This window comes from Danio rerio, chromosome 17, assembly GCF_049306965.1.
Source record: "Danio rerio strain Tuebingen ecotype United States chromosome 17, GRCz12tu, whole genome shotgun sequence".
Taxonomy (NCBI): Eukaryota; Metazoa; Chordata; class Actinopteri; order Cypriniformes; family Danionidae; genus Danio; species Danio rerio.
The window spans coordinates 6,290,001-6,302,500 of record NC_133192.1 but is presented as its reverse complement, the minus strand read 5'-3'; the positions used below and the strand labels follow the sequence as shown (position 1 = coordinate 6,302,500).

General features: G+C 39.8%; 2 protein-coding genes across 4 annotated transcripts in view; one reads left to right on the top strand and one right to left on the bottom strand.

Moving 5' to 3' along the window:
* supt3h (SPT3 homolog, SAGA and STAGA complex component) overlaps positions 1–10,623 on the top strand; it is a 267,830-nt gene extending 257,207 nt beyond the window's left edge. For 2 of the 3 annotated variants that reach the window (XM_021467143.3, XM_073927195.1), the window contains one exon: positions 10,195–10,623. In XM_021467143.3, coding sequence (XP_021322818.1) covers positions 10,195–10,236 — 42 coding nt within the window. In that variant the 3' untranslated portion in view covers positions 10,237–10,623. The remainder of the gene's footprint in view (positions 1–10,194) is intronic. The other variant, NM_001002625.1, reaches the window with a different exon arrangement.
* The window catches only part of cdc5l (CDC5 cell division cycle 5-like (S. pombe)), a 453,211-nt gene that overhangs the window by 338,948 nt on the left and 101,763 nt on the right, over positions 1–12,500 (bottom strand). The gene's annotated exons all lie outside the window — the stretch shown is intronic.

Sequence of the window (12,500 nt, the reverse complement as noted above, 5' to 3'; positions counted from 1 at the left end):
TTTTTGAATTTTACTTTTGCATTTTTCACCATGAAAAAGAAAAACGCCTTATTTCAATATTAGTTTTTTAAAATTTAAAACGAAAATCAAAAACGGACCATTTCCATTTTATGACCAAAAGATACACCGACCATAATTAAGCAACAGATCATCTTTTCTCAATGATTTCTGAAGGATCATTCGAGACTGAAGACTGCAATAATAATGCTTTAAACTCAGCTTTAAATCAAAGCGAATTAATGAACAATAGAAATAATTTCACATATAAAACAGTGATTGCAAATATTTCAGAGTATTACTGTAGTTTTAAATGGAATAAATGCTGTCTAGCAGAGCATAAGTGACTTCTTTTGTTATCAATCCTTTGACCGGTACTGCATTTAGTATTTATTTAGATTGATTTGATGTATCTGAATAACAGTACGGGAGGTTGAATGTGTGCTGTTTCCCGCTTGAGAAGTATAAATAATTAGCAGACGGGAGGACAGCTCTCATGTGCGAATAATATATTCCACGCAGGAAGGAACTCTTCCCTCAGATATATCTCCATCGCTTCCCGTTCGGCATGTACATTATATACATATATCAGGGTGGATTTCGTGCCTATTTGTTTTTCAGGATCTTTAGGGAACCCCTCTCTCTCGGCTTCCTCAAGGATGTGTGTTTTTATGTTGGAAACTAAGCCTGCCATGTTGTGCAATGGAGAATGTAACTGAGATTCTGCTGTGCTGAGGGAGGGAAAAAATCCAGCATTTAATAAAGCGCCATTCATGCTCGATCTGACAAACTGAGTGAAGGAGAATCAAAGTCCACTGATAAACTGACTTAAAATAACTTTGAACACTGCGCTCTCCTATGGATTTGAAAATGCTTGTTTAAATCTGACATTCATTTCAGAAAGGGTTTCAATTTAAGGCTTTTCAGCAGGGTGTGGGTTATTTAAATGCTGTGGCAGATGTCTGCTAACGATGCACCTGTGTTCAGTTTCACGTGTTTTCCAAATGCAATCCCAAAGTCAGCCAGAAGTTGATGTCAACCGATGTCGGCCATAGCTCAGCCTTGCTAGGCTCTTGTGTGTTTTTTGTTAACTGGCCCACATACTGCAAAAGGAGCTGTGAGCCAGAAGAAAATTCCCGCCTTTTCTGAATGTATGGCAAAACATATATGGTAATAATCTGGCCCATATCTGTTCAGCCATGCCATACCTCAGCCACATGTGCCATCTATCACCCACATTCGGCCCAAATGTTCTTGCTATCTGGGTATCTAGGGTATTTGTATGCAGTTTCTAGAGTATTGTAATCTTCAGTATGGTTGATAGGGAGTGGTAGATCAGAAGATATCAAATTGATGTTTTACCCCAATGCGTTGGGATGTTGCAGTTTGTTTGTAAATGAAAATCGGCTTAATGTCAGAACCCAATGTCAGGCCTTTGTCAATAGCCCCTTTCACACATACAGACCTTTCCGGAAAATTGCCGGCAATTTTCCGGAAAGGTTGTATGTGTGAACAGGTCCTTTTTGAAAATACCGGTAAATTCGTTCTGGCTATTTTCCGGAAAGAGAAGTTGTAACATTACCGGCAATTTGCCGGAATGCTGCGCTGTGTGAACGCAGAAGGAAGATTCCCGTAATAAGCGCGTGCACGTCTAGAACGTGCTGACGTGAGACGTCTGCTTTAGCCAATCACAACAGTCAGACGCATTTACGTCCGCGCGGTTTGTGAGAATAAAAACCTTTGAATATTTTTCCAGACACATTTAGCTGCTAGAAGTTAGTCAGATAACGTTTATATGTTCTTCTTTATGTCAACTGTGTAAATAATCATCGATGACATGCTTATGATAAGCCGTTGTTTGTTTACCTTTAAGCTTTGCGTGTGCCTGTGAAACAGCCTGTGAGCGCCTGCACACGCACATATTATGAACATCTCGACATGCGAAAGTGATCCTGCGAAAGTTGTTCACAATATTGATCATCCACAGAGTTTGTAATTTAGTCAAATGTTTACAAATACAAGCGCAGCCGTTTAAAGCTCATTTGTGGTGAATGATGTCAGAATTTACCGGTATTTTGGAATGGATGTGTGAATGCTCTTTTCCGGAAAAATTCCGTAACGTCCTCGCCTGTGTGAACAGCACTTTTCTGTAAATACCGGTAAAGTCGTTCCGTAAATTTTCCGGATATTTACCGGTATCACTGTGTGAAAGGGGGTAATGTCAGACTGAGCACACTGTAAAACATCTAAAATGTTGTTTTGGTCATTCTAAATGCCCTCAAGAGCCCAAATTGTGTTTTTTAAAAAATGCCTTTCCATGTATTGTGTAACAGCTCTAAGTGAAGTGAAATATCCAGCTAAGGCTTCAATCTGGAGAGCCACCTTCCTGCAGATTTCAGTTGCTACCCTTATTAAACACACCTGCCTGTAATTATCACGTGGTGTTCAGGTCCTAATTAATTGGTTCAGGTGTGTTTGTTCAGGATTGCAACTGAAATCCGCAGGAAGGTGGCTCTCCAGGAACAGGGTTGGCCACCCCTGATCTAAACCCTCCCGTTTTTGCAGAAATGTTCCCGTATTTTACCATTCTATTCCACTTTCTTTACATTTAAGCTGTGCATCGATCGTCGCCTATTATATGCAACCTCTGAACCAGTAAAGTATAAGTGCTGACAGACGCGCTCCGTACAATAAACTGATCCCAGATCAGCCTCTGTACATGCCATTTACAGAGGAGCAAAAGTGCAGGATACTTTTTATATTCGGGTGTGTTTAAACCAAGCGGCAACCTCCCGCTCTCTCTCAGGAAGCCAATACGGAAGTAACTAAAACTGCAATTCATCCAAAATTCCGCTAGTCCTGGCCGCTCCTGGCTCCAAAACAGAGCAAATTTCAATTGAGCCCACTGTTAGAATGGCCAACTTTACAGCAGAAAAAAAAGGTGTTTACAGCCTGGTACAAAAAAAGGTTTTGGTTAATACAGCTAATATTACCCTTCATGACAACTGTGAGGGGGTGAATTTTTTATAACTCATCCGTTTCCTTTATATTAAGTTATATTAAGTTTGCATAATTAAGGGAGTGGTCACTTGATTGACAGCTAGGTCTCGTTGGTCGCCGTCACGTGACCTCAGCTGAATCCTACAGATTAGCCACTGAACTCGGCTTATTTATCGTATTTCTGTGTTGTTTTATGTGGCTTTACACAGTCAACTGTCTTTTGGACTTGTTTCCTACAATTATTTGATGGAATGTCATGCTGAGTGCACTTAATTGTGCTCACAAACCATTCACGTGGCCTCCGTTTCCCATGTGAGTAAAGTTATATACTTATATACCATCTCTATACATGTATTTGTTTTATTTAAGATCATTTATCGTTTAAATTTATATTTAGAGCTGTAATGCACTCCAGAATCTGTCAGATTGATTTGCTGTAGGCTCTAGAACAGTCATCTGAAGGGTTGTCATACAGTGTTATGCTGGATTTCATCAATAGTCTTGCATTTACTAACACAGACTATATTTTAAGTGTTTGGAAGTAATTCACGTTTTCCTCCTGTTGAGAAACGTCATAAGACCAATGTTTAGTGGCTCAATGTATTACAGCAGTGTTTTTAAAAGACTAAACACTTTATTGATATAGTATACAACCAAGCACAAGTGGTCAGAACACAAACGAGTCACAGGTGATAAAAGTATTAAGCGTTCTCCCAAAGTAAACCAGGTGTCTGAACCGGGTCCAAGCAAACTGTCAGCAGGTGTCTGTAGTTCTGCTCACTCTCCGCCTCTTTGCCCTTGTTTGGTATCCCGCCGTGGGTGTGATGACGCACGAACAAAATGGCGACGGTTGGCCGCGCCTACTTGTGGCTTCTTTTGCGCTCTTTAGAAACCTATGGGTGACGTCACGGATACTACGTCCATATATTTTACAGTCTATGGTTTAAACAGGCAGACAAACACACTGAATAACATGTAAACATCTCCGTCCTGCATGTTTTATTTTAAACGGCTAATTTTCTCTTAAATGAGCACAAACAGTTTCTAAAGTAGTCAAATGCTTTCATTATAGATCTGTGCATTCTTACAGAGACACCACTGTTATCAAACAGAACAAAACTTGAGATTCAGAAACCGAAATACTTCTATACATCCGATTTAAAACCCGCTTTAGGTTCGATCATGTCCAGCTCTTTTTCCTCCCCGCTACTAGCAGCACACTCCATTTCCGCATTACTGGATCTGAATATAGACCGCAAAGAATGATGGCCACACCTGGGCTGTTCGCTTCATTCGCCTGAGCAAACTTTTCACAAAAGACCTATAGTTTTATTAAGTCATGCGACTAAGGTAATATCGAAAAAAATTGCTATTGCGGTACTACGGTATTTACAATACCGTTATATCCCTACTAGCGACATAAAAAAAGTCCACCGCATTCCTTTTTTTCTTGTCAACAAGAAGGTGGCGTGGTGCACCTCATGTTTTTGGAATGTAAATGCGCATTCGGTGTGATCAGCCCCTTAGGTTGTAGTCTTTAAAAACAGCAATACTTTCTTGGCATATCAGACCAACTGCTTTCTGTCAGATATTCGTGAAGAAGTATTTTGTTGTCCATTCTTCCTTAAAGCCATGAAATTTTTAAAGGTCGAGTGCATTTCAATATCCGGGAGTATGTTCTAATTCTACTGGTTGCGCTAACTGTATCGCGTGCAATACTGCCATCAAATGGCATTCACTTGTAATTGCATCATTCATTCATTCATTTTCTTGTCGGCTTAGTCTCTTTATTTATCCGGGGTCACCACAGCGGATTGAACCGCCAACTTATCCAACACGTTTTTACACAGCGGATGCCCTTCCAGCCGCATCCCATCTCTGGGAAACATCCACACAATCTCATTCACACACACACTCATACACTAAGGACAATTTGGCCTACTCAATTCACCTAAACCGCATGTCTTTGGACTGTGGGGGAAACTGGATCACCCGTAGGAAACCCACGCGAACGCAGGGAGAACATGCAAACTCCATACAGAAACGCCAACTGACCCAGCTGAAGCTCGAACCAGCTACCTTCTTGCTGTGAGGGGACAGCACTACCCACTGCGCCACTGCTTCATCGTAATTGCATCATTAATTTACTAATTCTGAAGCCATACCGTTACTCAGAAGCAGCATTTTAAAAAGTCCCCTGCGAGCCGGATGAAAGTGTTCAGCGGGTCGCATATGGCCCACGGGCCAAAGTTTGCTCACCTCTGCATTAAACTATAGAATGATTTCAGAACATTTGGGATGTAGTAGGCCTACATGACAACTTTCTAACACCTTATAATAAGCTGCCTTCATGACTTAGTTGGCTCATAAACACAGAATATAGGAGGGGTTCTCAACTGCTTTGGCCATGGGACTCACATTTTTACATGGTCATCAAGTCGCGACCCAAATTTTTAGGAACTACAATACAATTTTAGAAATTAAAATTCATTTGTATTTATTTGTTAACATACGCAAGTAGTGACAAAAAAAAATCATAAGAAAATCACCAAGACTTACAAATAAACAATACTTTATTGCTGTCATTTAACAAAATGTATCAAATTATTGAAATATTACAGAGTAAAAACAACAAATACTGTAAACAGTGGTTAGGGTAAGAAAAGGTTCAGTTACCATCAACTAAACTGAACTGTTAATAAATATGTTGTTTGGTTTCTAAATGTCGTTTTTATTTAGAAGGTTTCGTGCTCTCTTGTGAGAGCTCCTCGCTACTTACGACACACTGAGGCTTTAAGTCTTTTTTGCCGTCGATTTATGTAAATCCATACTTTACATATTCAGGGTCGTACTTGCGCTTCGACATATTTGTTGCTATAATTAAATGAAATTTCACATGTGAAACAGCATAGTTGTATAGTTGCACGCATTTCAAAATAAAAGTCAAAATAAGTTAAAAATGTAACTTTTTTTCTTTTTTTGGCCACACACTCCGAGACCCACTGAAAATGTTACCAGTTGGGAATCGGATATGGATCAGAACCTGCTGGCTGATACCTGATCCAGCAAAGATATGCTGTATTGAACCAATGCCTGGTTCAAATATTGGGATCGGTGCATTCCTAGTTTTCAAAATGCTGTATTTTCAGTGCCTGCAAATTCCTGGGTAGTGTGAATGGAAGGCGTAACCGTAGCAAACTGTATACACTTAACAACTACAACGTATTTGTGTAAACGGGCCTAAGAAAGCGAATTGGGATGCAGCAATGCTTTGCTGGTTGTTAGGGCGTTCCCACATCCACTGTACAGATGCAGGTGTAAGTGTTTCAGGGGTAGGATCAGATGTTCTCCAGCTCCTGATTAGCAATCTGCTCTCCACTGTGCTGATCCTGTAATTGGACAGAGAGATAATGACCTGAAGAAACAGAAGTCGCCAGCAAATCAAGCCTGGACCTTTGAGCCTGAATCTAGCTTTATAAGTTCCAGCTTGTCCGATGTGGAAGGGGAGCTTTCACAATATCCTTTCTTTTTTGTATGTGTTTTTTTTTCTTCTCCAGACAGTTCATGTTTCTGGGCCTGTATCTAGTTTGAGTCGTCTGTTTTCCTCCGTAGCGTCTGGGATCTGTCTCCATTTCGCTTGTGTGTCCCGTTTAAAACGGCAGACAAATGAAGAGAGTTCGCCGTAATACCAATGCAAAAAAACACACGCATCAAAAAACAAATTGTATCGCATGGAGGACGCAGCCAAACGGCGCACATCTGGTTCACATTCTCCATTTCTTTTATGACAAGGAAATTCAATGACATATATAACAATCTACCACCCTGAATGGGTTTGGATTTCGTCGGCCTCTTCCTTTTTTTTTACCCACAGTGCATTGCTGGTTTCTCTTGTTTTGCTGCCTGTGGTTGAATAATGGTAATGAATGGCACTATAACAGGCTGTCAGAGGAGTTTCAGCGTCGCCCTTCATAAAGACACTTGTTATTTTTATACGTAGCCCGTGACTGTGTTCGCCGTTCGCTTCGGGGTTGTGGTGACCTGATGGTTTTGTTCCTAAAAACACAGATCTGTGTTGGCAGAAGAGTCGTGTTCGTGAGTAATTAACATTATATTTGTGTTTGACCACTTATTACTGTGCTTATGGGAGTTCAGATGACTGATGATGTACAGTATGATGGTTACACAACTGAGCGCGTGTGTGTCAATTACAAACAGTGACGTCTGAGATGATGATGGAAAGGAAGAGTTCTTCAGAAATCTCGAGGGTTTTGATTGAATGGCTCTCCTTGGCTTGCTTTTGGTTAAGTCCCTTTATTCAGGGGTTGCCACAGTGGAATGAACCACCAACTTATCCAGCATATGATTTAAGCAGTGGATGCCCTTTCAGCTGTAACCCAGTACTGGAAAACACCTAAACACTCTTACATTCACACACATACACTACAGCCAATTTACCTCACCTAATTCACCTATAGCCAGTGTTAGGGAGGTTACTTTGGAAATGTAATTACAGATTACAAATAACCATATTTAAAATGTAATAAGGAGTGTACCTTTACACTATAAAAGTACACTTTATAAAAGTAAAGGTACTGATTACATCTGATTACTTTTTGATTACTTTTACATTTCTAATGGATATTTTCGACTAAATCATTTTCAAGCATATATACCAAGCTGGTGTGACCTTAAAGACCTTACAAATCTTTCATCACTTGAATTAAGATTATATTCATTTGATTTTAAATTACAGCCACCACAAAACCAGACCTTATAACACAACATTTTTTTTACTGTTGTTACAAAATCAACATTTTAGTTCCTGTTTAGGATGCAGGATGATTTTTGTGGCATTTGCAATAGAAATTCCTTTAAGTTATTTCTGCAATTTTCATTTTTAAATCAAAGCAACTTTTTCAAGATTTAATATTAATATTATGGTTCTTCTGAGTGTGATAGTTTAGGTTAAGTTCAAAACACAGTTCAGATTTGTTTATTATAATGTGTTAAAAAGTGTCATTTCGGGGGCGTGTACACAGCTCGCTGTTTTAGGGGCGTGTTGCTTCATTAGTTTCGACTTCCCGCCCAATGAAACAAGGGGGCGGAGCCAAGAGCTCCCCCGCTCTGGGTTTGGCAGCAGACAGGCAGACAGAGAGAAGCTACATGAGTGAGAGGATCAGCATTCAGCAGTACATGTACGACTCGGACACAGACCAAACAGAGAGTACAAAATCCTTTGTGTCTTTGTATAGTTTTACAGCCAATTGTGTGCTAGTTTCAAGTTCCAAGCTTGTACACTGAGACTAATAATCAAGCACACTGAATTAACTTTGACTGAGGCACCAGAGCCGCGACACGGCACACTCAGACACGCACATTTGCATGTTATTTAAAATGAAACTATTCAGATGGAGCTCTGTGACGCGGCAGAAATATAAAGTGTCCTGAGTGGTGGCTGGGTGCTGCGGACTGCCGCCGACTTGAAGCGCCATGTGTGTACCCTAATAGAAATTTATGTTTAGAATTCTTAAATGTATCGCACTGTGTAGCGCCGAGCGGTGCTTCTGGTGTGCGATCTGCAGGCAAGTTTGTTCATTTATTTCCAATGGAGGGACGCCCACGAGGCAACACGCTCGCACTTTCCAGCTGCACCTAGTTAAGATCACAGGGAGCTTCTGTAAATGCAAGAAATGCAAACGGCTGAAGTTTAAGGTTGACGCAATGAAAGGTCATGTTTGCAAACCCACCTAAAGTTACAAACAATGGCTCCGATGAGAGCGATCATGGTGAATGTTGATCTTGTGATGAGCCCAATGAGCCTTACATCAAAAAAATCGAGTAAGGGTGTACTTTTAGTGACATCGCTTTGACTCACACTGAAAATGGCGGACGTAAAAACAACAAACTGAGGATATGGTAATGCACCTATCAATCAATTTTGGTGGGCAGAGGGACTACACTCCTACGTCAAGTTGCGGTCGACCTAAAAAACGCTCCAATTTTTCCACCGTTTTTATGTTGTTAAATTAAAAAAAAAAAGGGACTGTGTGTGTGTATATCACACAAATATGACGGTCTATACAATGTACCTACACACATGTCTGTCCAAGCAGCTTAAAAAAGTAGATTGTTCACTATAGGTGCGCTTTAACATTTTCATAAGTAACTGTAATTTAATTACACATTTTTTCTCAGTAACTGTAACGAATTACAGTCACATTTATTTTGTTTAATTTTAACTTAATTTTAATTAAATTACGTAACGCCGTTACATGTAACAAGTTACTCCCCAACACTGATTAGGGTTGAGTTTTCATAAATGAATCCTTTTTTATTGCCAATATGTGAACAGCTTGGACAAAAAGTCGGTGTGAAATCAATTCATTCATGCATTTTCCTTCAGCTTAGTCCCTTTATTTACTATTCCAGCATATGCTTCACACAGTGGAAGCCCTTTCAGTTGCAACCCAGTACTGGAAAACACCCATACACTCTTACGTTTACACACATACACTACGGCCAGTTTACCTTACCCAATTCACCTATACTGCATGTCTTTGGACTGTGGGGGAAACCGGAGCACCCGGAGGAAACCCACGGCAACACGGTAAGAACATGCAAACTCCACACGGAAAAGTCAACTGACCCAGCCGGAACTCAAACCAGTAACCTTCCTGCTGTAAGCAACAGTGCTAACCAGTGTAATTTGAGAATTTTACTGAAAACAAACAGGAAGTGCATTTTCAGATTTCAATTTTAGATTACAAGGACACACTTAGTTTTGTTTTGTTTTGTTTTTTGTTTGTTTTTTTTGTTCTTAATGACAATCACAGATGAATTGTTCAGCACAAAACTAGCAATGTGAGCTAACAAAATCAACATGGTTAGTTTGATATCATGTGTACTTTAACTGGCTTTGTGCACCCTCACAATCACCCCTGTGACGTCTTTAAAGTGAAGTGATGCACAAATCAGAGCGTTGTTTCCCTAAATGCATTCACAAACTACTTGTTAACCGCATTTGTTGTGTATCTGCGATTGTAATAGCTGAGGACGGTGTCTTGTAACACACAGAAATAGCCTCCGTTAAACTTTAAAGAAAGCGGCTGCACATTCCAGGCCGTGTCGTCTGTGAAAGCGGAAAACAAGAGTCTGTGGAGTTAATTCACAACACATTTCTCTTCTCTCTGACAGAGCGTCTACCGCAGGAACGGCATGACTTTCCTGGCCTGCTGAGGTCAATGAGAGAGCTGGACTCAACACTGCAGGACGACTGCGCTCAGTGTGTTTGTGTGTCAGTCTGTGTTTACAGCTCACATCAACCTGAATCACACACTTTTTTTTTCATTTTGTGTTCATTCTAGATTGATGTAATACTCTAGTAGGAGTTTCCTCTTTTGTAAACCGCTTTAATTTCCTACTTTTAGTCAGTTTTGATATGTTTTGCATTAGAATTGTGTCTTTTGTTGATGATGTGTAGAAGTAGTTCCTGCTGTTGTGTAATGGAAACCATCTTGATTTTGGTAACACTTTACAAATGTAATTTTGTATTGAGTTTGTTCAATTTCGTTCACATTTTTATATGGAAAATCTTTAAATAAAAATATGCTCTGTTCAAACTTACTTCTAGACACTTTTAATATATATTATATATTGTGTGTTTGTGTGTCTGTCTGTCTGTGTGTGTTTACACATCACATAAACCTGAATCACGCAAGCTCTGTGATTGGTCAGCTTGGTAGCTGTGCTGCGTGTGGTCTAGCTAATTTGGTTCTTCAAACAAGTTTGCGAATCAGATTTAAATGTCTAGATGAACTGATCTGAGATCGCTGTGCGTGTTGTGAAAGACTGATCTAAAATAAAAATAAAATCTAATATAAATATTATATATATAATAGTAAATATATATATTTTATAATATAAAATCCCTTTTCAATATTTACAATGATTATGCTCAAAACAAGGAAAAGGATCAGCCGCTAAGAAACGGAAAAGTAGAAGTCGTCAGTAAACAGTGTGAGGACCAGTGTTGGGGAGTAACGGAATACATGTACCGGCCGTACGTATTTAGAATACTATTCATGAGTAACTGTATTCCATTACAGTTACTAATTTTAAACAGGGTATTTAGAATACAGTTTGTTATGGCTCAGTATCTGTGCCGGTGTTTGTTTGTATTTTTTTTCTCTCTCCCTCCTTCTCTACCTATCATTTTCTTTAGGTCCGCCCAGCTCATTTCCCTATTGGCTAAGCAAGATGCCAGTCATCATTACCGTTTGCGATGACATCATCATTGTCCAATCACAAGCAGACTTCCCCACTTAAAAAGGAAGCAGGTGCAGTCGAAAGCTAGTTTGCTTTTTGCTTGCTCATTGTTTTGTGTTTGCTATGTTGGTTGACTGTGTGTTTTGCTGGATGGCTGGATTATGTGACCGTTTCTTGTGCTATGCGTGTTATAATCATTTGTGCTGAAATCGATCTTTAAAAGTGTTCTAATTGTGTTTTCTCTCTGATTACCAGATATACGAGATCCATGGGATTCGAGTAACAGGGTAGATGTCACGTGACCTACATGTTGCTACACGTGGGAGATACCAATGTGTTTACACACTAGTTTAGAAGTGTGCGCCACTAATTGTAAGTTTTGTTTACGTTTGCGTTTAGAAGTGTAGTTTAGATAGGGCGAGAAAACGCTGAAGACTTTTCTTTCTCTTTCTTTTATTAGGTAGTATAGAGATTGAGGGTTCTAGTTAGAGTTGTGTTTTGTTATATTATTTTCTTTTCTTTGGCGCCACTTTTGTTCCTCCTCCCCTTTATTACAACCATTTATTTATTCTTGTTTTCTTTATTTTATATATTCTTTTTTTCAGTTATCCACTTTGTAAATAAACACTTAATTTGGTTGTTTGTCTGCTCTATTGCCGCCACCATTCATAAAGAGTCATGAGTTTTAAATGTTGTGTTAACCCTAGCGTTTCCATCTTAAATAACCGTAACACAGTTACTTTCCTAATACCATTGGAATACTTCGGGTGATGCATGTCTGGCCCATAATAATATGACTAAATTGCAGCCGAAACCATAGAAAAAGAAGCTACACTCCCGACTGCAAACACCAGCGTTAACTCAGTGAGACTCACGCCAATGACCCTGTTTTCATGCTCTCACGCCACACCTCCATTTTCTCACGCAGCAAAAAGGATGATCGCAAACACCGAACAACCAGACAACAACCATGATTTTCAAATAAACTGCTTTTTTTGTCGTCATTGTTCGTGAATTCGCTGCTTGATGTTTCGTTTACGCTTTCAGAGGTTTCGTTTACGCTTCTTAAATTTACGTTCGCTTTTCTGACACAAATGTGGGCGGGACTTATGGGCACCTCAGCCAAAGTTGGCAGCCCTGGTTAACTAGAGTGTACAAATATGGAGGATTCAGACCAGGAGCTCGAGGGGTTCGAGCCGCAGCCGAAGCAACTTTCTGTTACAGCCTGTCACATA